This window comes from Molossus molossus, unplaced genomic scaffold (genome assembly GCF_014108415.1).
Source record: "Molossus molossus isolate mMolMol1 unplaced genomic scaffold, mMolMol1.p scaffold_m16_p_8, whole genome shotgun sequence".
NCBI classification, from domain to species: Eukaryota; Metazoa; Chordata; class Mammalia; order Chiroptera; family Molossidae; genus Molossus; species Molossus molossus.
Genome location: NW_023425402.1, coordinates 25,252,797 through 25,275,541, shown reverse-complemented (window position 1 = coordinate 25,275,541; position 22,745 = coordinate 25,252,797). Strand labels below are relative to the sequence as shown.

Below are 22,745 nucleotides of genomic sequence, written 5' to 3'. Positions count from 1 at the left end.
TCTGAGGCACTGAGTGAGAATTCAGGGACTTTGGGATGCTAAAATCACTGCAGTACATGAGGATTTGGAAATATATTCTAAAATAGGAAATAATTAAAATCATATAAATGTAAGAAATGCATATGTATGCCCTAATAAAAATCAAGAGAAAATTTAAAGCTGAAATATTGCATTTGTATTTGAGTGTCAGATTGGGTGTCTTTTGCAAATTGCTATTCATATTTCACTTTACTCATGTATTTTTTTCAATAGGAAGAATCCATTACATTCAAATTATTAGTAGCACATGGTATCACATTAGTGTCTGTTCATGATAAATGTTGCTGTTATCTATGAGACAGACATTTAAAAAAATATTACTGAGATTTGGTTCAAGTAAAAAACATGATTTATTTTACACAGTAAAACTAAGTGGTTATAATTTTAGTAAAAATGTGGAGGTACCACTTTAATGCTTATTCAAATAAATATGTTTTGTATTCTGTTACTAAAAACATGCACATTTAGCCCTGGCCAGTTTGGCTCAGTGGTTAGGGCGTCGGCCTGCAGACCAGAGAGTCCTGGGTTCAGTTCCCGCTGAGGGCATGTACCTCCGTTACAGTTTGTCCTCGGCCCCAGTTGGGGCCGTGTGGGTGGCAAGCAGTCGATATGTCTCTCTCACATCGATGCTTCTCTCTCTCTTCCTCCCTCTCGCTCTATCTGAAGATAGATGCAAAAATGTCCTCCGGTGAGGATGAAAAAAAAAAAATGTCTCTTAGGCTTAGGAGTAGTAAGAACCTGTAACTCTGCCATTTCCACATCTGGAACATAAGATTAACTGTGGACGAAGCAACCCTACTACAGATATTCTTCCTATCCCACCCACACAACTTAGCTTAACTGTTACTGAGTAAATCCCTAATGGGCAGTGTGATTCAACTGAGTTAAACCAACATATTATTGTCAGTATGTGTTTGTGTGTGGAGGGGTTCTCTTTAAAATATTAGCAGTGATAGACCAACCAACTAATAATTAAAAATCTCTGTGAAAGGGACCCAGTGCAGGCAAATTTAAACCATTAAAGAGAGAAAAAATGATCATAATAGGAATGCTTTTTATAGTCAGGTGGGAAGGCAATGTTAAATAGTCAGTGTAAAGGCACTAAGCACCTGTTAGGAGATGGGTGGGTGGAGCTCATATGAAAAATGAGAGAAACATGGGCCAACTATCTTTTACTAATAGCTGGTAGCAAAATTCTCAATTGAGAAAAAGGCTAGATCCATTTTACCAATACCTTTTAGTAAAACACTCAATTCAGAAGAAGGCTAGAGCAGAAGCCATAAAGAGCTACAGAACTACAGACTGGCCATGGAGGCAGAAGGTGAATGCAAATCACATTGAGGAGAGAATTCAACAATAGGAATAAAAGGATAGAAACTGGCATTTAGTGTTTACTATGTGTTGAGGGGATAAAACATGAATATATATATATATATATATATATATATACACACACACACACACACACACACACACACACACATATGGTATAAAAGCATGTATATAGATAGACAGACACACAGACATATATATTTGTGTGTATATTTCTCTATATATCTATATATATGAAATCTATATATGATATCCTCATCAGATTTCTACAAGGCAGGCATTATCATCCTTCATTTTCAATAGGAAAACCCAGACTCAGAGAGTTTAATAACTTGTTAATGGTCACACAAGAAGTAAGAAGCACAGCTGGACTCAGGTTATTTGTTGAATTTTCTCCTTATTTTTTTTATATGGAAACAACAGGAAAATTAAAAGCATTCTAGGTTTTAAAAAATGATATATTTAAATGCAGGAGAGAGGCAGAAAATTGCTCACTTCCTCCAAATGTTTAATGTTAGAACTGAATAGAACCCATCTCTCCACCCAGTTTCAACTCAAAATATAAGAGGTAGAAATTACATTCAACATTTTCCTTTGAGTGTCCCCAAGAGTCCTTTCCCCCTAAATACATTGATTTGAAAACTAATATTTCTCAAAATGTGTGGGTCAAATAATTGGATGCATATACTTGGCTATAGTACAAGCTATGCATAGGTTTCATGGGGCATAATTTCAAAGATAATGGAAAAACACTGCTTCCAAAAAGAACACTGTCTCACCTTCCCCTTGGGACTTAAATTTTATAATTAAACATCTGTGTGTCTTTTATTACAATGTATATACATATAAAATTCCATATAGAATAATATTTGCCTTATTTTTAATGACTTTTGTCACATTTTCCCCCAGGAAACTGCTTTCCATCTCTGAAAAGCATCACCTGATAGTGGAGAGGGCATATAATGAGAGAGAGGAACTGTGGAGTAAAGAAAATAAGGTGGAGATGATCAAGACTTTGTCATCCTGTTACATCACTGCACAAAAAGACATTATGGTGGAAATGACTTCTAACTGTTACATTATGTTTGTAAGTTCAACGAGGTTTTCCAAGCAGTCAGTTACAGGCAAGTGTAAATGGCGAATGAACCTAAAAGGTCAGTGATTACATCTGCTACCTACATTGTGGTATTTCACCTTCAAATCTAATGTTGCCTCTTTATCTTGCAGAATAATGTAATTTTTTTGTCCTGCCATTCTCTACACAAAACTACTTATACCAGAGGGGCTAAAAAGCAACTCTCAATCTAATCTGTTTTGCAAATTTGACAGTGACATCAAAGAGCAGGAAGTTGTCTGTGAGTAATGACACTGCTCATTTGTATAAATGTCAAACTTAACCTCATCAACTTTCAGAATATGTCAGTAAAGAATGCATTTCAGTTCAGCCAAAGAGGATTTCAGTGTCATTCAGTGCTGAACAAAACAGTTGTCAGTATCTTGAGAGCAGACTGCATTGAGAAAATCTTTCTTTTTAAGCTAAATGGAATTGGCCATTTCAGCACTTAGAGCTATGGACAGTGCTATTTTAGGTAGTCAAACAATTTGTCTTACTATAGAGGTATTTCCTTCTTGAGATTAAAAGACTCCCCCGATTAGCAAGCATGTACCCCTAATCTATTCAATTAGGACATAAAGATTATGCATCACAGGTCTGTGCAAAGCCAGAATGAAATCACAAAAGAGGAGCAAATTTTATTACCAAGATTAAGCCTGAAATAAAATTAGAGAAGGGAAATAGTTATGATTTTATCTATTCCCAAAACATGTCAAAACTTTACTGCAACACAGTAACATTTCTCTCTGGCTAAGTTTTTATTGAAGAGAATAGGAGAGCCATTAACCCCTTGTGATAATTGATTGGCATTGGACATGGGCACTGAAGAGAATAGGAAATGCATTTACTAGGCTTGGGGACAATCTCTATATGCTTTCTAGCTCTAAAGTGGGATATCAGTGAAGATTTCTGGACATGAGGTTAGACAAAATGGATTTGAATCATGTTCCTTAATCAGTCATTTTAGTTCTCTAAGTCTTGCTTCTTCTTCTGTCAAATGTGGGTTACTCTGAGGTTTAAGTAAGAGAATAAATATGAAGGGGTCTGGCACACATTAGGTACTCAACAGATTTTCAATTTGGATTATTATTATAATGTTGGCATAATGCAGCAACATGTTGCTATACCAGTGGCCATGTGTCTTAATATTAGTTAGCAACCCTAAGGATGGATAGCAAAAAGAAGAAATGCAATATGGGCATTGTTATTGACAGACGTATCCTTATAACAAAGGGTCCTAATCATGTGTGTTTCCACCTTCATCCACCTTGTTTGCATGCCCAAAAGATTCTCTTATGTTTACCTTTAAAAAACTACCACCACCACCACCACCAACAACAACAACAAAAACTGTCTAAAATAATACAGGAAGAGCAAAGTAAAGTTCTCAGAGGAGTCTTACTTCTCTTATCAAATACTATTCTACCAACTTTCTCCAGAAGGCCTCTTAGTCATACATATACTACCAACTACGCTACCTGCTGAACTGGTGAGAGACTACTTTGAGTGCCTCCTGTGCAGACTGACACACTTGGAGAGAAAAAGCAAAAATGAGATTAGTGCTGAAAGCCGGATGAGTTCCTTGTCATCCTCCATTGCAGCTACAAATGATTTGCTTTGGACTCCAAAACCTCCCAGCCTAGGTCAACTTACGCTTCTTCTTCCCTTTTTATAACGGAAAGAGCATCTTCTCCTAGCCTCCCCCATCGCCTCCTGTTCTTTTCAACAGAGATTCCCTCCACACTGCCCTCTACATATGACCTGCCTCCCACTCTCCATTCATCAAGGTACATGCTCAGTCCATTCACAAGTCATGTTAAGTCCTCAAAGCCCTCCTGAAGCTCTTTTTAAGTGGATTACTCAGCTGCTCTAATAAACTCCGCCACCACAGCCACCATGTCGCCTTTGCTCCCATTCCCCAACCCTCAGAAATTGTGCAAAGGTAGGAAGTGTGGAGATTAGCATGCACACTTGGGAACAGATAGAGATAGCCTAACATTAGGCTTGATCTAGTTTTTGAAAAAAAAAAAAAAATCAGTTACAAATATTTCGGAAGCTTGGCAACAAGCACATTCTGGGTGGTGGTGGTGGTGGGGGGGTATATATATATAATCTCCAGCAGATGAATGAATGGACGAATGATTGCGATCTCTTTGGCACTTTTCTCAGATGCCCCTCCTTCTAGCTTGCTCCCAGCATGGTTCCTGTGTAATTCAGACTCAGTGTGTGAGTGCCCTTCCCTGCTTTGCCTCTGTCTCCACTCCCTGCCCTTTTATTACTACCTCTAGACAGAGCCTAAACCTCCTCGCCAAAGGGCACTGTCCCTCGCCCACAAATCCTTAGTGATTTCAAACGCCGAAGCAAGCTTGCTCCTTACAGGCACAGCTTTTCATCCTGCCAGCTTTACCTCTCCCCCATTCCCGGAAGCCCCCAGCCGTGCTCCAGAAAAGGATGACTAATTTCCCCACACTCAAATCCACCTGGAGACACCTCCGCTGCCCCTTTACGGGCACTTGTAACCCAGGTGCTGGCAAGAGAAACGCTATCCTCCGCTTCTCTCTGCAGAAAAAAAAAGGGAATCACCATTCCAAGGCTGGGTCCCGATTCCTAAAATCAGAAAACTTTCTTTCTTTTATAGAAAACCCCACCCCGATAGCAGCGACCTCTTTGTTTGCATCCCAGGGGGAGGGAGGGGTCTCAGAGCCTTGCAGCCGGGGCGAAGGGGACGTGACAGCCCTCTGGAGGGCTGCCGGGGACCAGACTCACCCAGGACGTTCCCAATGAGAGCCACCACGAACACGATGATGTAGCCGGCGATCAGGACCCACTCATATTCTTTCGGGTGTAGGTATTCCCTCCACAGGTACCGCAGGAATTCCTCGTCGTCATAGTCGGTGGGGTTTAAAAAGGGCTCTTGAGTTTCATTCAGCTCCGAAGCAGATGACCAGTTGCGACAAGGGAGTGAGTCCTCCAATTTGGTGCCGGACATCACGGGCTCGAGTCCGGTTCGGCTCAGTGCTGCAAGCTGCTCTTCCGCTGCCCCATGAGCTCTGGGGGTTCGCGGTGGGAAGAGGCGAGAAGGGGCTCCGGAGCAGAAAATGACGTGAAAAGTTAAGGAGCCAATGCCTCCGGAGTCCTGTGCCAGGCAACTTCTGCCGCGCCTTTGGTGTCTTTGCAGGGCGGTTCTGTACGGAGGACCAGGCGGCTGAGAACCTAGGGACCTGGCCCTGGAGGCTGCAGCAGTGACACGGGAGGAGACGCTACCTCGGCTCGGCTTAAGCTCAATTACTCCTCATTCCAGCACTGAGTCCGCAGCCCGCAGCCTCCTCCCGCGCTGGTGGAGAGCTGTAGTGGGAGAGAAAAAAAAAGTAATGAAAATTATTTTAACCTGTTTCTCTGTGGGTCCAATCTCTGTTGTTTTTTTTTTTCCTACTTGTTTCTTCTGCGCTTCTCACCTGCAGTTTCTATAAACCACACATGTGTCTGTGAACATGGCAAGCCTGTCAACACATGGTTAACACAGGATGGATCGATATATTTGTCTCTGTAATGTAAACATAAAGGGAACGAGGAGGAGCCACGGTGTTCCTCCAGCAGGAGTAAGCAAAAGTCATTTCAGGCAAATATTTTAACATTATTTGGCTTTGCCAATGTAGCACTCGCTGAACCTTTAAGGCATCTCTTCCTCCAAAGTGGGAAATGAGACCCTATTTAAGGCATATTTAGTTAGAATTCGTATTCGCAATGGCAAGTGGCATATGAAATACAGCAGCAGATTCTTAAAGGACACGAAGGGTCATAAATGTGCTTATAGCTAATGTTGTCAAGCAAAGGAGACATGCCAAACAGCATGAAACAGATTCTCAGTAGGATGGAGTGGTGTATCCCTCTGGTGATTACCACACCCCGCTGGTCTTTCTTCTCATTAATTCAGGACTGATATCACCTGCCATTCTCTCATTATTTGCTTTGGTCTCTAAGAAAAGTATTTTGGGATTTGTCTGAGTTTGAGTCCAGGATTCTTTCATTCTCAATAAGCATGACAGGACTATTGTACTTGATTGATTATAATCTTGGACTTGGGAAGGACTTTAGAATCATCTACTCTAAACTTCAGCTTGACCTTAGAAGCCTTCTGATAACATTGCTGATGTGTCCCTACCTAGTTGGATGTGACCACCATGATTTATTACCTTAACCATATAGGACTGCTCTAAAGGTTAGAAAACTGTTCGTTACATTGAAACAAGGTCTTTAACCAACATTTGCCTTTCTCTGTCTTTTATACCCAAGTTCTAGTTTGCATGTTGGTGCTCCATGAAATAAATCTTCCACATAACAATTCTTCACTAGTTCAAAATAAACATCACAGTCCGCTCCCCTTTCCATGTTCCCTCCTTTCACTTTTTCTGCAACTATTTCCATTGTTTTTCAAATGACACTATCTTTACAACCTATATTTGCTTGGTCTTCCTTTAGAAAATTGTCATTAGGCTTTGCCAGTACAAAATGTCTACTACTATTTAGATGTAACCAATGTTTATATCCTATTATTTTTTCAAGTCATAAGACATTGAAGGTTCATACTGCACATTTAGTCAACACTGTACCCCAACCTCCAATCATAATTCTTCACATTTGTTTTGTTTATTATAGTTTATAAAACTCTGTTATACACATTATTTTAAAACCCTTGTTCACAGATGAGGAAACTATTCCTGAAAAAATTACATGATTGATCAAAGGTCAAACGACTACTTGGGGGAAAAACCATCCAGTTCTTCTGGTCCACGCTTGGTGCTGCTATTTTTTCTACAGATGTCGTATTTCACAAGAAATACTATTGTGGGATTAACCCATATTTCCCTAGTCAAATTTCTCTTTAAGAGAAGGAATAAATAGGCATTTTATTTTGGGGACATATATTTACTTGGTGATCCTGTTCCACTCCCAGTGATTCAAGTTAATCAAGGTTACTACTTTCATGCATTTTACTTTCCATTGATGTTAGAGAGAACACAAATAAACTAATAAATACATAAGAAAAATATTAGAAAGGGGTAAGTACTATGTTGAAAACTAAACAGGGTGAAATGGTGGTGAGTGTAGAATTCCAAAGGCCATATTAGAAATAGATAAATTCAAATAAAAAAAAAAGGCCTTTGTGAAGAGGTGACATCAAAGTAAGGTACCCAAATGAAATATGCATATATTAATTTAACTTTGTTAAACTTATGTTTAAACAAATCTTCTAAATGCTGACTCTATTACCCAAGGCATTAGCCATTTCTCCAGATCTCTTGTCATCAATACATTTGACAAGCAGGCCTTCTGTAGCTTCATTCAAGTACATTGATATAACTCTGCTAACTTTATCCTGTGGTATATGTGTTCCTCTGATTTATTAATATTTGTATTTACCTCCTCCATGTACTATTCTTTTCAAAATTGGGAAAGGTTGGCCCTGGCCGTTTTGGCTCAGCAGTTAGAGCGTTGGCCTGTGGTCCAGAGAGACCCGGGTTCGATTCCCGCTAAGGGCACGTACCTTGGTTGCAGTTTGTCCCTGGCCCTGGTTGGGTCCTGTGGGTGGTGACCACGCGATGTGTCTCTTTCACATCGATGCTTCTCTCGCTCTCTCTTTCTCTCCTACTCTATCTGAATAAAATGTGGGAAAATGTCCTCGGGTGAGGATTAAAAAAAAAAAAAAATTGGGAAAGGTTGTTACAACATTATCACCAATCTATATGCATTAATGTCTACAAGTTCCTTGTTGGTGACAGTTCATAAATATGGACCAGTATGCTATCTACTAAGGACCCAGTGCCCTTAGCTTTCACTTTGTAGCATTTCCACTTGTCTATGCTGCTCTTTCTGTCTTCTATCTGAAGTTCATCATCACTCTTTACTAAAAGTGTAAATAAGGAGAAGTAAGATTATTTTCAATACTTTTTTTCTGTTATCTACTTTATGTTATGACAAGCCTGGATTTATCTTGATCCTACACATTTTCTATTGCCTTCTGTCCATTATTTATCAGGTGATTTATTTTAAATATGTGGTACTCCAAGGCCATACAAAAATCCCACTCAAAACTTCAATTTATTATTTGTTTTATCTTTTGCAAACATATTAGAGATGATAACTGTGGCAGTACTCATTTTGATATGATCTCCTTCCTTAGATCTTTTGATGCCTTTTAGGACATTTGAAAGAATTTTTATTTTTGTAAATATTACTATTATCTTCCATTTTAAAGTCTGTCTGCTGGATGTTGGGAAAAGGATTCAGTTCAATAGCACAAGACAGTAAAGAAAATTGCAAATTGGTCCAGCTGGTGTAGCTCAGTGGTTGAGCATTGACCCATGCACTAAGAAGTTGCCAGTTTGATTCCCAGTCAGGACACATGCCCAGGTTGGGGCCCAGTTCCCAGTGGGGGGTATGCAGAAGGTGGCCAATCGATGTTCTCTGTTATTGATGTTTCTATCTCTCGCTCCCTCTCTCTCTAAAATCAATAAAGTTAAAAAAAAATTTTAAAAAAAGTTCCAAATTGGTCCAGTGATTACCTCTTAAGGTTGTCATAAGAATTAAATGAATTGATATTTTTAGAACTGTGTCTGTTACATAGAAATTGATCTGAAAAATGTTGAACAAAATGTAGAACTATATGCTGTCACTGTGTGAATATTGTTTGCTATACATATCAATTACACTAAGTGTTAAAATATTTTTTAAATGTAGCTCAAGCTCACAATAGTCTGAGTAATTCTGTTTAACTACCCAGCTTACATTTTTTTTCTGCTACTTTTATTTTAGCTCTCCCACTAACCTGAATACATTAAAAATGACAAAGAAAAAATAATAATACTTAACACTTATTTTTCTTTCTTTCTTGCAGTGATTGGAGTTAGGTTGCTCAGAGATCTCAGATTATATGGCCTGTCCCAGATTTTAAAAGCTTTTTTTTTTCTTTTTTTGATCCTCACCCAGGGGATATTTTTCCATGGATTTTCAGATAGAAAATCTCAGGAGGGAGGGAAAGAGAGAGAGAGAAATATTGAGGTGAGAGAGACACAGTGATTGGTTGCCTCCAATCATGACTCTGACCAGGGCCAGGAACCGAACCACAACCGAGGTATGTGCCTTTGACTGGAATCATACCCAAGAGTCTTTGGTTTGTGGACTATTGCTCTAACCACTGAACATTCAACCAGGGCAGATTTTACACTTTATCCCTGGTGTGAGATCCTATTTTTTGCAACTATATAATAACTTTATGGACCCATTGCAATAAATATTTTGGAGTATGTTCTATGTGCCCAGGAGTTTATCTCAGAACTGGAGGTAGAAAGATCAATAAGATATAATCCATCTTCAATGATCTTACAGTCCACTGGAGAATTAGATGAGAAAATCACTAGATTTCTAGGGTAGAGGGATATACAGTGCCATGAAAACATGAAAAATCACCTAACTCAGCCTGGAGAAAACCAAAATAGATGGCTCCCCTACAGGGAAAGTCATTCTTAAGCTGACTCCCTTAAAGCAAAGATTACTAAGTGGTTAAGAGTGGGATGTGTTCAAGCAGAGGGAGCGGCGTTTCATGGAGACTCAGAAGCAAGAGAAAACATGAGTGTAGGGGTAAATGCAAGGTAAAGTGAGCAAGGTCAGGCTCTTACAACCTCTGGCAGTGATGTGGAGAATGCATTAGAGAAGGGTAGACCAAAGATAAGGGTTCTAGGTAGTAGGCTATTAGAATGATCCTGCTGTCAGAAAGAAGGTAATGGTTATGGGAATTGTGGACAATTGGGTATTATTAAAAAATTTAATAGTTTTAACGGAAGTCATTCTGAATGCAGGCATCTTGTTTTATTACTTCCTTAAGGAAGGCTAACTCCATGGAAATAGTGTGTTTGAAGTTTGTGTTTGTGTCTCTGTATATTTTGAATAAATTGAAGAAAAAAACAGAGAGGCGTTCCACTGTTGACTTTCTGGTATTTGAAAAGACATTGTTATCCTTCCTTATTCTCTGTCAGAATGAAACTAAAATCAAATCTGAGCACTCTCCGTGATGACTCTATGAGCTTATTTATTTACCCAATAAATGCATTATTTTTCCTGGAAATTATCAACATCTCTAGGCTTCAAATACCACATTTTCTTACAATATAGCCTTGAGCTATCTCTTTCTGGAAAAGTCCCTGAATCATGGGGGACCTAGAAATCTAATTTTCAGATAAAAAAGGAGAAAAGACTTCTGATAACTTGTTACTATTAGGAGTGACTCTTGAATAGTTACTGAGAGTGAATAACCTCCTGCCCTAAAAATCTCAGACATTAACAAACCCATCTGTTGCAAATTACTAGGAAACATTCCTGTCTGTCTGTCTCTTTTTCTTGCCATCCTTCTTTTACCCCTTCCCTTTTTTTAATTATGTCTTATTTTAGATAAGGTTCTTTCTGTTCCTCCTTCCTGTCTATCCTGTATTACACAGTTGACATTTTCTCCTCATGGTTCTTTCATTTAACAATATCTGAAACTCCTGCTTTATTTTTCCCCCATGTTGAGCACAGATAGACACTGTTTCTCTCTTACTCAGTTTTTTTTTTCCTCTTGAAAAGCATAGTGAGTAGGCAAGTAATTTACATCAGTGAAGCAAATGCTGTTAGGTGTACACCTAAAAAAAATCAGAAGTGCAAGAAGAGACATCTACTCTATCAAAGTGGGGTCAAGAAAACTATCCGGAGGATGTATTATTTAAGCTCTGAACTGAAGAATGAGAATGGTATTCAGATAATAGAAGAGTTGAGGAGCAGTTGGTACCAGATGGAAGCAGTGACTTGTTTGTGAGACATGAACAGTCAGCACTCACTGAGGGCTTACGTGGGCCAAGTTCTGTGCTAAGCACATTACACGCATTCACTAAATTGATACAAAGTGTTATACCAACTTTACAGATGAAGAGAGTAAAATATGGAGAATTTAAATGCCTTGTCCATGGTCACAAGCTAGAAAGTGCCAGAGCCCTTGAGCAGAGTTGTCATAATTCAATTCCAGAAAAAAAAAAATTTGCATTCTCTATTCTGTTTTCATAGTAAAGAACCCCTCCCCCACAAATTAGTATGATCAACTACCTACTTGATTAATAGTAATATTACAAAATTTTGATCCCTAAGAATCACATTTTATTTATTTTTTTTAGAAGATCATTTCTTTTTATTTATTCATTTATTTATTTATTTGTTACAGATGTTTCTCCTTTTTTACCCCATTGGCACCCCCCTCCCCATCCCCCCTGCCCCGTCTCTGGCTTTGTTGTCCATGTCCATTGGTTATGCATACATGCATATAAGTTCTGTTGTTTATCTCTTCCCACCCCCCTCGCCCCCTCTTCTGAGGGATGTCAGTCTGGTCCTACTTCCATGTTTCTGGGTCTACCGTATTCTTCAGGCTGTTATGTTCATTATATTCTGTATATAAGTGAGATCATGTGGTATTTGTCTTTTTCTGCTTGGCTTCTTTCACTTAGGATAATACTTTCCAGGTCCCTCCATGTCATCTCAAAGGATAAGAGATCTTTCTTTCTTATAGCTGCATAGTACTCCATTGTGTATATGTACTACTGCTTTTTCATCCATTCGTCTACTGATGAACATTTGGGCTGTTTCCAGATCTTAGCTATTGCAAATAGTGCTGCTATGAACATGGGGTACATATATTCTTCCTGATTGGTGTTTCAGGCTTCTTAGGGTATATTCATAGAAGTGGGATCAATGGGTCAAATGGAAGTTCAATTTTTAATTTTTTGAGGTAACACCATTATTTTCCATAGTGGCTGCACCAGTCTGCATTCCCACCAGCAGTGTACTAGAGTCCCCTTTTCTCCACACCCTTGCCAACACTTGTTGTTTGATGATTTGTTGATGGTGGCTATTCTGACAGGTGTGAGGTGATACTTCATTGTTTTCATTTGCATCTCTCTGATAATTAGTGATGTTGAGTATTTCTTCATATGTCTTTTGGCCATTTGTATGTCCTGTTTGGAGAGGTGTCTATTCAGCTCCTCTGCCCATTTTTTAATTGGGTTCTTTGTCTTCCTTTTGTTGAGTTGTATGAGCACTCGATATATATTGGAAATTAACCCCTTATCTGATATATCATTGACAATGATGTTCTCCCATACAGTGGGTTGCCTTTCCATTTTGATGATTGTTTCTTTTGCTGTGCAGAAGCTTTTTAGTTTGATGTAGTCCCATGTGTTCATTTTTTCCTTTGTTTCTGTTGCCTTAGCTGATGTATCAGTGAAAATTCTGCTGCGTATGATGTCCGAAATTTTGATGCCTACATTTTCTTCTAGAATTTTTATGGAAGAATTACATTTTAAAATGATATAAATTTCATATATTTAAAAAATTCTATTACATTTTAAGTAGTGTTGAAAATCAGAATTACGAGGTAACACTTTTATACTCCTCAAGGTGATATCTCCCCAAAAACAATCTCCTTCTGTTCTCTCAGGTGTAAATATTTTTGTCCATACTATACACTGAAAGGCATAAATGTTGTCTAATTCATCTTTGTATTCCCAGAACTTAGCACAGTACTTTGAATCTAGCTGTACGTCGCTCACTACCTCTTTATCAGAACTAAACTGAACTATAGAAAGAGATTCTTTTTCAAAAATTGAATATTTTGCTTGGCCAGTGTGGCTCACTGGTTGAGTGTCGACCCATGCACCAAGAGGTTGCTGTTCGATTCCTGGTCAGGGCACATGCCCAGATTGTGGGCCAAGTCCCCAGTGGAGGGCATGCAGGAGATGGCCAATCGATGTTCTCTCTCATCGATGTTTCTATCTTTCTCTTCCTTTCACTTCCTCTCTCTCTAAAATCAATTAAATTTTTTTAATTGAATATTTTGTGAAAAATTATAAATATATGTCACCTTAGTTTATGTAAAACCATAGAAATCCCTGGATGTATAAGTATAATGTTGCTATTACTAAATCTTTAGCCTGGAAAAGACTTCATCTTTTTGTCTAATGTGCTACTCTGTTAACTCACTTCTTCCCATAAGCCTAAAAGTTCTTTTTCTTTTTTATAACGGCAAGTGGTTAAAATAGAAAAATAATAATAATAGTGTAGGAAAAGATACGTTTCAGTGCAACCCTAAAGTGCAGACTATAACTTTTGGGGTGGTCTCCCATTCTAGGCACCCTCCCATGAGAACTCCCCTTACCCTCCCCCACCTGGAAGGATGGCCTTCCAAGGAGAGTGAAACTGCAGGACCTGCCTTACAAACATCAGTCCCTGGCCCCATGAGATCCTAGCTTACCCATGGGCTTGGGTTCATTGAGCTATTCAATTGTTCTTTCCATAAATGTTATCTTCCCTTGAACTCATTTAACTGAGCTTTTCCTCCTTGAAAATAATAATACTTAGTTGAGATCATGGAAATTTACTATTAGTAGTAAGCAATGGGTTTAGCATATAACCATTAAGGAATATGGTTTAATTTTCCATATAAAATAAGTTAACCATTAAGACACATGGTCTGATTCTTCATAGAAAATAAGTTGTCCACTTTATTGTGTCACTAAAATTAACTTTATTCTATTTTAAAGACTTTATTATTTTTAGAATTTTTAGAGTAGTTTTAGATTCACAGCAAAACTGAAAGGAAAATATAGAGAGTTCCACATATTGGAAGCCCCGCACATGCATAACTTCTTCCATTAACAGCCCCACCAGAGTGGTACATTTGTGACAACTGATGAACCTACACTGACACATCCCAATCATCTAAAGTCCATAGTTTACATGAGGGTTCACTCTTGGTGTTGCACATTCTATGGGTCTGGCCAAATGTATAACATGTATCCACCATTATATTATTATAGAGAGTATTTGGACTGCCATAAAAATCCTCTGTGCTCCACCTATTTTAGCCCCTCCTCTCTCTGAATTTATGAAAACCACTGATCTTTTTACTTTCTCCATAGTTTTGCTTTATAAAGGATGCCATATAGTTTATGGGAATCATATAATATGTAAGCTTTTCAGACTGGTTCCTTTCACTTAGGAATATGGCCTTAAGTTTTCCCCATGTCTTTTTATGGCCGATAGCACATTTCTTTTTCTAGCAATAGATAATATTTTATTATCTGGATGTGTCACAGTTTATTTATCCATTTGTTTACTGGAGGATATCTTAGTGACTTTTAAGTTTTGGCAATTTTTTTTTTTATCCTCACCCGAGGACATTTTTCCATTTTTTTTTTTTTTTTTGTACAGATAGAGTGTGAGGGAGAGAGAGAGAGAGAGAAACATCGACGTGAAAGGGACACATTGAGTGGCTGCCACCCGCACAACCAACCAGGGCCGGGGACAAACTGCAACCGAGGTACATGCCCTTAGCAGGAACCGAACCCGGGTCTCTCCGCACCACAGGCTGATGTTCTAACCGCTGAGCCAAACCGGCCAGGGCAAGTTTTGGCAATTTTGAAAAAAGCTCACAGAAACACCCACTTGCAGTTGTTTGTGCGAACATAAGTTTTCAACTCCATTGGGTAAATGCCAAGTAGCAGGATTGCTGGATCATATAGTGGGACTAGGTTTTGTTTTTGAAGAAATCACAAAGCTGTCTTCCAAAGTGGCTTTACCATTTTGTATTCCCACTAGTAGTGAATGAGATTGCCTGTTGTTCCACATCCTTGCAAGCATTAGGTGTCATCAGTGTTCCAGAATTTACACATTCTAATAAGTGTGCAGCAGTATCTCATTTTAATTTGCATTTCCCTGATGACATATGATGTAGAGAATCTTTGTATATGCTCCTTTACTATCTATATATCTTCTTAGGTGTGGTGTCAGTTAAGGTCTTTGGCCCTTTTTAAAATCAGGTTGTATGCTGCCTCGTTGTTGAGTTTTAAGAGGTATATTTCTGTATGTTTTGATTAATAGTCCTTTATCAGATGTGTCTATTGCAAATATTTCCTCCCAGTCTGTGGTTTGTTTTCCTCTTCTCTTGAAATTGCCTTTCAAGAGCTGAAGTAATTCATTTTAATAAAGCCCAGTCTATCAATTACTTTTTTCATCAATTATACCTTTGGTGTTGTACCTAAGAAGTCACAGACATACCTAAGGTCATCTAGATTTTCTGCTATGTTATCTTCTAGAGGTTTTATAGTTATGCATTTCATATTCAAGTAAAGATTTGAGTTAATTTTTGTAAAGAATATAAGGCCTTGTTAGATTAATATTTTTTTTGCATATGAATGACCAGTTGTTCCAGCATTATTTGTTGAAGAGAGTCTCTGTGCCATTATATTCCTTTTTCTTCCCTTTTGTCAAAGATCAGGTGACCATATTTATGGTGATATGTTTCTCAGCCTCTATTCTGTCCCACGCATTTTTTGTCTATTCTTTTACTATTACCACGCTGTCTTTATTACTGTAGTCCTATAGTAAGTTTATAACAATTTAACTATTATAACCATTAAAATCCCTTTCTTTTCCCATTGAATGATCTTAGTACCCTTGTTGAAAATCAATTAGCCATAGATGTGCAGGTTCTATTACATTAATCTATATTTCTATTCTTATATAACAATGTTTTGATTACTGTAGCTTTGTTGCATATTTTGAAATTAAGAAGTGTGAGTCCATAAATTTTGTTCTTCTTTTTAAATATTGTTTTGGCTATTCAGGGTTTCTTAAAGTTTCATGTGAATTATAGAATCTACTTGTCCATTTCTGAAAAAAGTTGGGGAAAGGTAGTTAGACTTTTGATCAAGATTACATTGAATTTGTAGATCAATTTGTACTGTATTGCAATATGAACAGTATTAAGTCTTCCAATCTAAAAACCTGGAATGTCTTTTATTTAGAGCTTCTTTAATTACATTCAACAAATTTTTACATTTTTGCATCTATACAATATACACATCCTTGATTAAATTTATTTCTAAGCATTTTATTCTTTCAGATGCTAGTGTAAATGGCATTATTTTATTAATTCCATTTTCAAGTTATCCCTTGCTTGTGTATAGAAATATAACTATTTTTTATATTGATCTTATAGCCAGAAACTTTGCAGAACACACTATTAGCCCTCACACTTCCGTGTGTGTTTGGAGTCTTTGAAGTTTTCTATATTTAAGTTTACGTCATCTGCCTGAGATAGATTTACTTCTTTTATTTCCAATCTGGACGCCTTTTATTTTTAACATATATTTTTCTTTATTGATTTTAGAGAGAGAAGAAGGGAGAGGGAGAGAGAGATAGAAACACTGATGAAAGAAAACTTGATTGGCCGCCTCCTCCATGCCCCTCACTGGGGATTGAGTTTACAACCTGGGCATGTGCTCTGACTGGGAATAGTACTGGCGACCTCTTGGTGGATGACTTTTATTTTATTTTCTTGCCCAATTCAATTGAATTTCCTGTACAATGATGAATATGTAGAATTCTTTGTTTTCTTCCTGATCTTTGGGCGAACATTTTCAGCCTTTCACCATTAAGTATAATGTTATCTGTAGATTTTCACAGATACTCTGTCAAATTGAAGAACATCTTTTCTATTTCTAGTTTATTGAGGATTTTCATAATAAAAACATTTGAATTTTGTCAACTTTTTTCTACATGTGTTGAGATGATCATGGGTGGTGCCCCCTCCCTTTTATGCCATTAATAAGGTGTGTTATATTGACTAATCAAGTTTAACCAATCTTGTTCTCCTAGGATAAATCCCATTTTTTTTATAGTATAGAATCCCTTTGATGTATTTCTAGATTCAGTTTGCTAATATTTTGTTGAAAAATTTTGCATCTACATTCGTAAGAGATAGGGGTCTGTCATTTTATTTCTTGTAATATCTTTGTATGGCTTTGATATCAGAGTAATACCAGTCCCATAGAGGGTCTCTTGATTTAATTTCAGTTGCTGACTCTTTGAAACTGAGGTAGTCAATCAATAACTTAATGCTTTACACTCACCTATGAATAATAAATCCATATACACTTTTTGTGAGGGATAAATGAATGATGTGTGCTTTGTAAACTGCCAAACACAATATTTATATCAAATGATAAGAAGTATTGATGTCAGTGTTAAGAATAATGGTAGTCAGTGGAAGGGCAGAATTACCAATATAGGTACCTTAACAGGGATTATGGCACTTTATTCCTCTGGTCTTCACCACATCATCTATAAAATGAGTCATGATCCTTCTAGCTGTGCTACAATGACCACATTAATAATACTAATATAACTACAGGGTGGACCAAAAGTAGGTTCACAATCTTTTATATGGAAAACAATACAATCATTAATAAATAATAATACAAAAATAAACTATTTTGCATACTCACAGCTGTAAACCTATTTTTGCCCCACCCTGTTTAATGATAAGCAATAACATATTACTAATACTACATATAGTGAGTATATACTTCCCCAAGACCTTGACATATATTATTTAATCCTCATAACACCATAATGAAGCTGCTGTTATCTTTCCTCATTTTCTGAGGCGGTACATGAAATTTGGATAAATTTTCCAAGATCACAGAGATCAGATGTCATGGAAAATAAGTTAAATCTGTGATAGAGTAATACCCGTAAAATTTGATATTTTTCACTCTCATCTAGGAGTTGCTCTTATATTTACATAAATAAGTATAAAATTTTATTCAAATATTATTCCAAAACTTTATATATTTCCTGAAATACCAATGGATTTAAATTAAACTAAGAATGAGTCCATCTGATTTTTCTATCACCTTGAAAACTAACTTCCTTAAAAACTATTTTATATACAGCTGGAATGAATTAACAGTATGTACATTGAAAATGTCTAACCACCCTCACAGGCCTCTACAATGAATAGTTATTAGGCCGTGACAATTCAGACAAGTGTTTCTGAAACAAAACACTATATATATATATATATATATATATATATATATATATATATATAAACACTATATATATATATATATATAAACACTATATATATATATATATATATATATAGTGTTTAACAGCGATGGCTAAATATCTTCCCCTAAAGACAAAAAAGTCATTATCTAATTTTTTTTAGATCTCTAGTCATGATTATAAATTGGGTGATTTAGACATCCTTGACAGGTTTTTGTTCTAACAAGTAAAACATTATTTAAATACAATTTTGGCAATTGAAAGAGACTCAGAACTCTAAAAAATATTTCTGTTCTTTAACTTTTTGTTGTTGTTGTTATTTCACATAAAAATTAGAGACCAGAGTTTGAAATTTAATAGAAGCAAATCAGCAAAATAGAAGAAAACCCAATATGCATGGCAGTAAAACCATAGATTAGTTTAATCCATTTAAATATTTGGCATTAAATATATGTGGTCAATGTGTTCTCAGCAGAATACAAGTGAGTTTACTTATTCTTTTACAAAGTGAGTTAATAGGTATGTTTTGGGGTTGTACCCTACACTGACATTGACTTGAGTGTGCCTCTATCAAAGACAGGGTCCTTAACAAATCACAATCACTATTTTCTTTTTTCACTAAAAAACAGTGCTCAGAAGAAAGAAATGTAAAGTTTAGCAAAGTACAACATTGAAGCATTCTAACCTTATCAAATGTTCTAAATGATTTCCAATTAGAAGTCCTGAGAGCCAAGTGCATTTGCCTCGTTTCAATAATACATTCCAAACAATTTCTGAAAATACACATATTTTATACAGATATAATTAAAGATTAGTAGAGATTCAGGACAAGTAAATACTTTCCTCTCTTAGAATATACTTTCTATCTTTTACATATTTCTCATCATAAGAATATTTTGAAAATTGCTTATATGGTTGAGACATTGACATCATGATATCAAAGTGTGAAGGATGGCTGGCACACTTAAAACTTGTGTTTAATGAGTTTGTGCTTAATTTTTATTTATTTGTTCATTTAATGATGGCATGTTTGGCTTTGTCAAGATGTTTGGATATGTCCTCATTTGACCTTTCTTGTGTTTATGTTTGATTAAAAAAGAGCAAAAGCACAGCCTGGCCGGTGTGGCTCAGTGGTTGAGCATTGACCCCAAGAAGTTGTCAGTTCGATTCGTGGTCAGGGCACATGCCCAGGTTGTGGGCCAAATCCCCGGTGGAGGGCATGCAGGAGGCAGCCAGTCGATGTTCTCATCGATGTTTCTATCTCTCTCTCCTTCTCACTTCCTCTATCTCTAAAATCAATAAAGAAAATAAATAAATAAAAAATAACCACAAAAGCATAGCTAAAATGAATCATAATTCATTTTAATTGAATAGTTTCCCCACGTCACTTCCTACTGTCAGTTACGTCCACTTGCATTTGTTGCTAAGATCCTGAAAAGTACATTTAAGATACAATATTGTGTAAATTTAAGGTGTACAATGTGTTAATTTGATACATTTAAATATTATAATATAATTGCCATTGTAGTGATGTCTAGCACTGCTATCACATTACATGACCATACTTTCCTTTTAGTAGTTGGGAAAATTAAATTTTAGTCTCCCAAGCAGGTTTGATGATTATAGAACAACACTGTTGTCCATATTCATTATACTGTGCATTATATCTCTGGGGCTTATATACTACTCATTGCAAGTTTGTACCCTTAACTCTTATCCTCCATCCCCATGCCCTGGTAACCACCATTTTATATTCTGTTTTTTATGAGTTTGATTTTTTTAGATTTTTTTAGTTAGATTTTTTTAGATATAAGTGATACATACAGTACTATCATTTTCTGACTTGTTTCACTTGACCTAATGTGCTCAAGGTCTATTCATGTTCTTATAAATGGCGGAATATCCTCTTTCCCATGGTTGAGTAAATTTCTGTCTTTTTTATCCACTTATCTGTTGATGGGCCTTTAGGTGGTTTCCATATCTTGGCTATTGTGAACAATGCTCAAATCAACATGAAAGTCCTTATATATTTTCAAAATTCTGTTTTCAATTCCTTTGGGTTTATACCCACATGTAGAATTGTTGGGCCTTATGGTAGATCTATTTTTAATTTTTTGAAAAATCTTAATATTTTTTATATTGATTTTTTTTTTTTAGACAGAGAGAGGAAGAGAGAGAGGAATAGAAACACTGATGTGAGAGAGAAATATTTGGTGGCTGCCTCCTGCATGCCCCCCACTGGGAATCGTGCCCACAACCCGGGAATGTGCCCTGACAAGGAATCAAACAGGGATCTCTCGGTCCACGGGACAACACTCAATCCACAGAGCTGCACCAGCCAGGCAAAAAATCTTTATATTGTTTTTCATAATGGTTGGACCAATTTACATTCCCACCAACAACATACATGTGTTTCCTTTTGATGACATCCTTGACAGCAACTGTTATATGTTGTCTTCTTAATGATAGCCATAGGTATACAGTGATATCTCATTATAATTTTGATTTGCATTTTCCAGTGATTAGTAATGTTAAGTATCTTTCCATGTGTCTGTTGGCCAGCTCTATGTTCTCTTTGAAAAATTTCAATTTAGTTCTGCCCATTTCTTAATTGGGTTTTTTGTTTTCTTACTATTGACATTAAGAGTTCCTTATATATTTTATATCTTAATCCTTTAACAGATATATAGTTTACAATTATTGTCCGTTCAATAAATTACTTTTCATTTAATTAATTTCTGTTTGCTGTGCAAAAGCTTTTGGGTTTGATGTACTCCCAATCTGTTGATTTTTGCTTTTGTAGTTTGGCACCAGTAATTTTTAAACAGTCTCTAGTTATACCAAGATGCAACAAAACTTAGAACCTATTCTCTATTACATTCTCTCTATTCAAACTGTCCTTAGATCAGCAGCACTAGACTCACCTGGTAGCTTGCTAGAAAAACAAACACGGGCCCTACCCTAGACACACTAAATCAGAGTCTATATTATTAGCAGTATCCCCACGTGATTAATATGCATGCTGAAGTATAATTGAAATTTGAAAGATAAATTAACCAAAATTCCTAAGCTGAATAATATATACAGAAAATAGAGCAAAAATATTGGCATCAAAAGTGTCTGTAACAGTAGTCTTTTTTTTTTCTAAAAAATAATTTTTCTTTATTGATTTTAGAGAGAGAGGAAAGGAGAGGAAGAGAGAAACAGAAACATTGAGAGAGAACATTGACTGGCCGCCTCCTGCATGCCCCTCACTGGGGATTTGACACACAACCTGGGCATGTGCCCTGACTAGGAATCGAACTGGCAATCTCTTGATGCATAGGTTGGCTCTCAACCACTGAGCCACACTCGCCGGGCTATAACCGTAATCTTGAAGAGAAAAGAAATCTTTCTTTTCTTTTCACTAAACTTTACCCTAAACTGATATTCTGATTTTATTAATCCAACGTCAGGTACTTTATCTGCAAGATTAATTATTCCAACTTCTTTTCAATAAGGCATCTTGCATTTGCCCAAGACTCAATTAGCATTTCTGACCTTAAAATGTCAGTTTTGTTATAGATCTGTATTGTGAAAATTAATGTCTGCCAGTCTTTTCAGTGTAGTAATAAGAATTTTATAACAATGTGGAGTTTTTTTTTTGCTATTATGTGAATAAATTATTGCTTTTGCATTGATGCAAGTATCCTTTTCTCAGGTTTTATGGCATCTGAACTAGATATCTTATATTGTATATTGTTGATTTCTGAGATATGTATTGAATATATGACAGTTCCATACAAGTCATAATTATTTTCTACTATGTAATCATTTTTAGCTTGGCACTATTTGCTGCTAGTCTACTATGTACCAAAAACATTTTTACAGGGAAGTTTTCACAAAATCTGTACAATTAATACCATATACCATTTATCTTATAACCTATGTCTTATATAAAGCAAGTATCAAAAGATCTAAAGAGAGAAATAGACAGAAATATAATAATAATAGAGCATTTACATTTCCTACTTTCATCAATGAATAGCTCTTCCAGACAGAAAATCAGTAAGAGAACATTGGACTTAAATGACATGTTAAACCAGGTACGTTTAACAGACATTCCATCTGAAAACAGAAAAATACATGTACTTCTCAAGTGCACAGGGAAGTTTCTCTAGGATAGATCATATTTTAAGCCACAAAACAAGTCAATAAATTAAAGAAAATAGAAATCATATCAAGCATTTTTTTCTAAACACAACAGTATAAAACCAGAAATCAATTACAAGAGGAAAACTAAAAAATTCACAAACATGTCAAGACTAAACAACATGCTACTGAACAA

At 36.5% G+C, this 22,745-nt stretch overlaps 1 protein-coding gene across 1 annotated transcript in view; it reads right to left on the bottom strand.

Moving 5' to 3' along the window:
* HCRTR2 (hypocretin receptor 2) overlaps nt 1–5,836 on the bottom strand; it is a 98,800-nt gene extending 92,964 nt beyond the window's left edge. Inside the window, exon 1 of the mRNA XM_036248944.1 lies at nt 5,252–5,836. Coding sequence (XP_036104837.1) covers nt 5,252–5,474 — 223 coding nt within the window. The 5' untranslated portion in view covers nt 5,475–5,836. The remainder of the gene's footprint in view (nt 1–5,251) is intronic.
* Nucleotides 5,837–22,745: the final 16,909 nt, after the last annotated feature.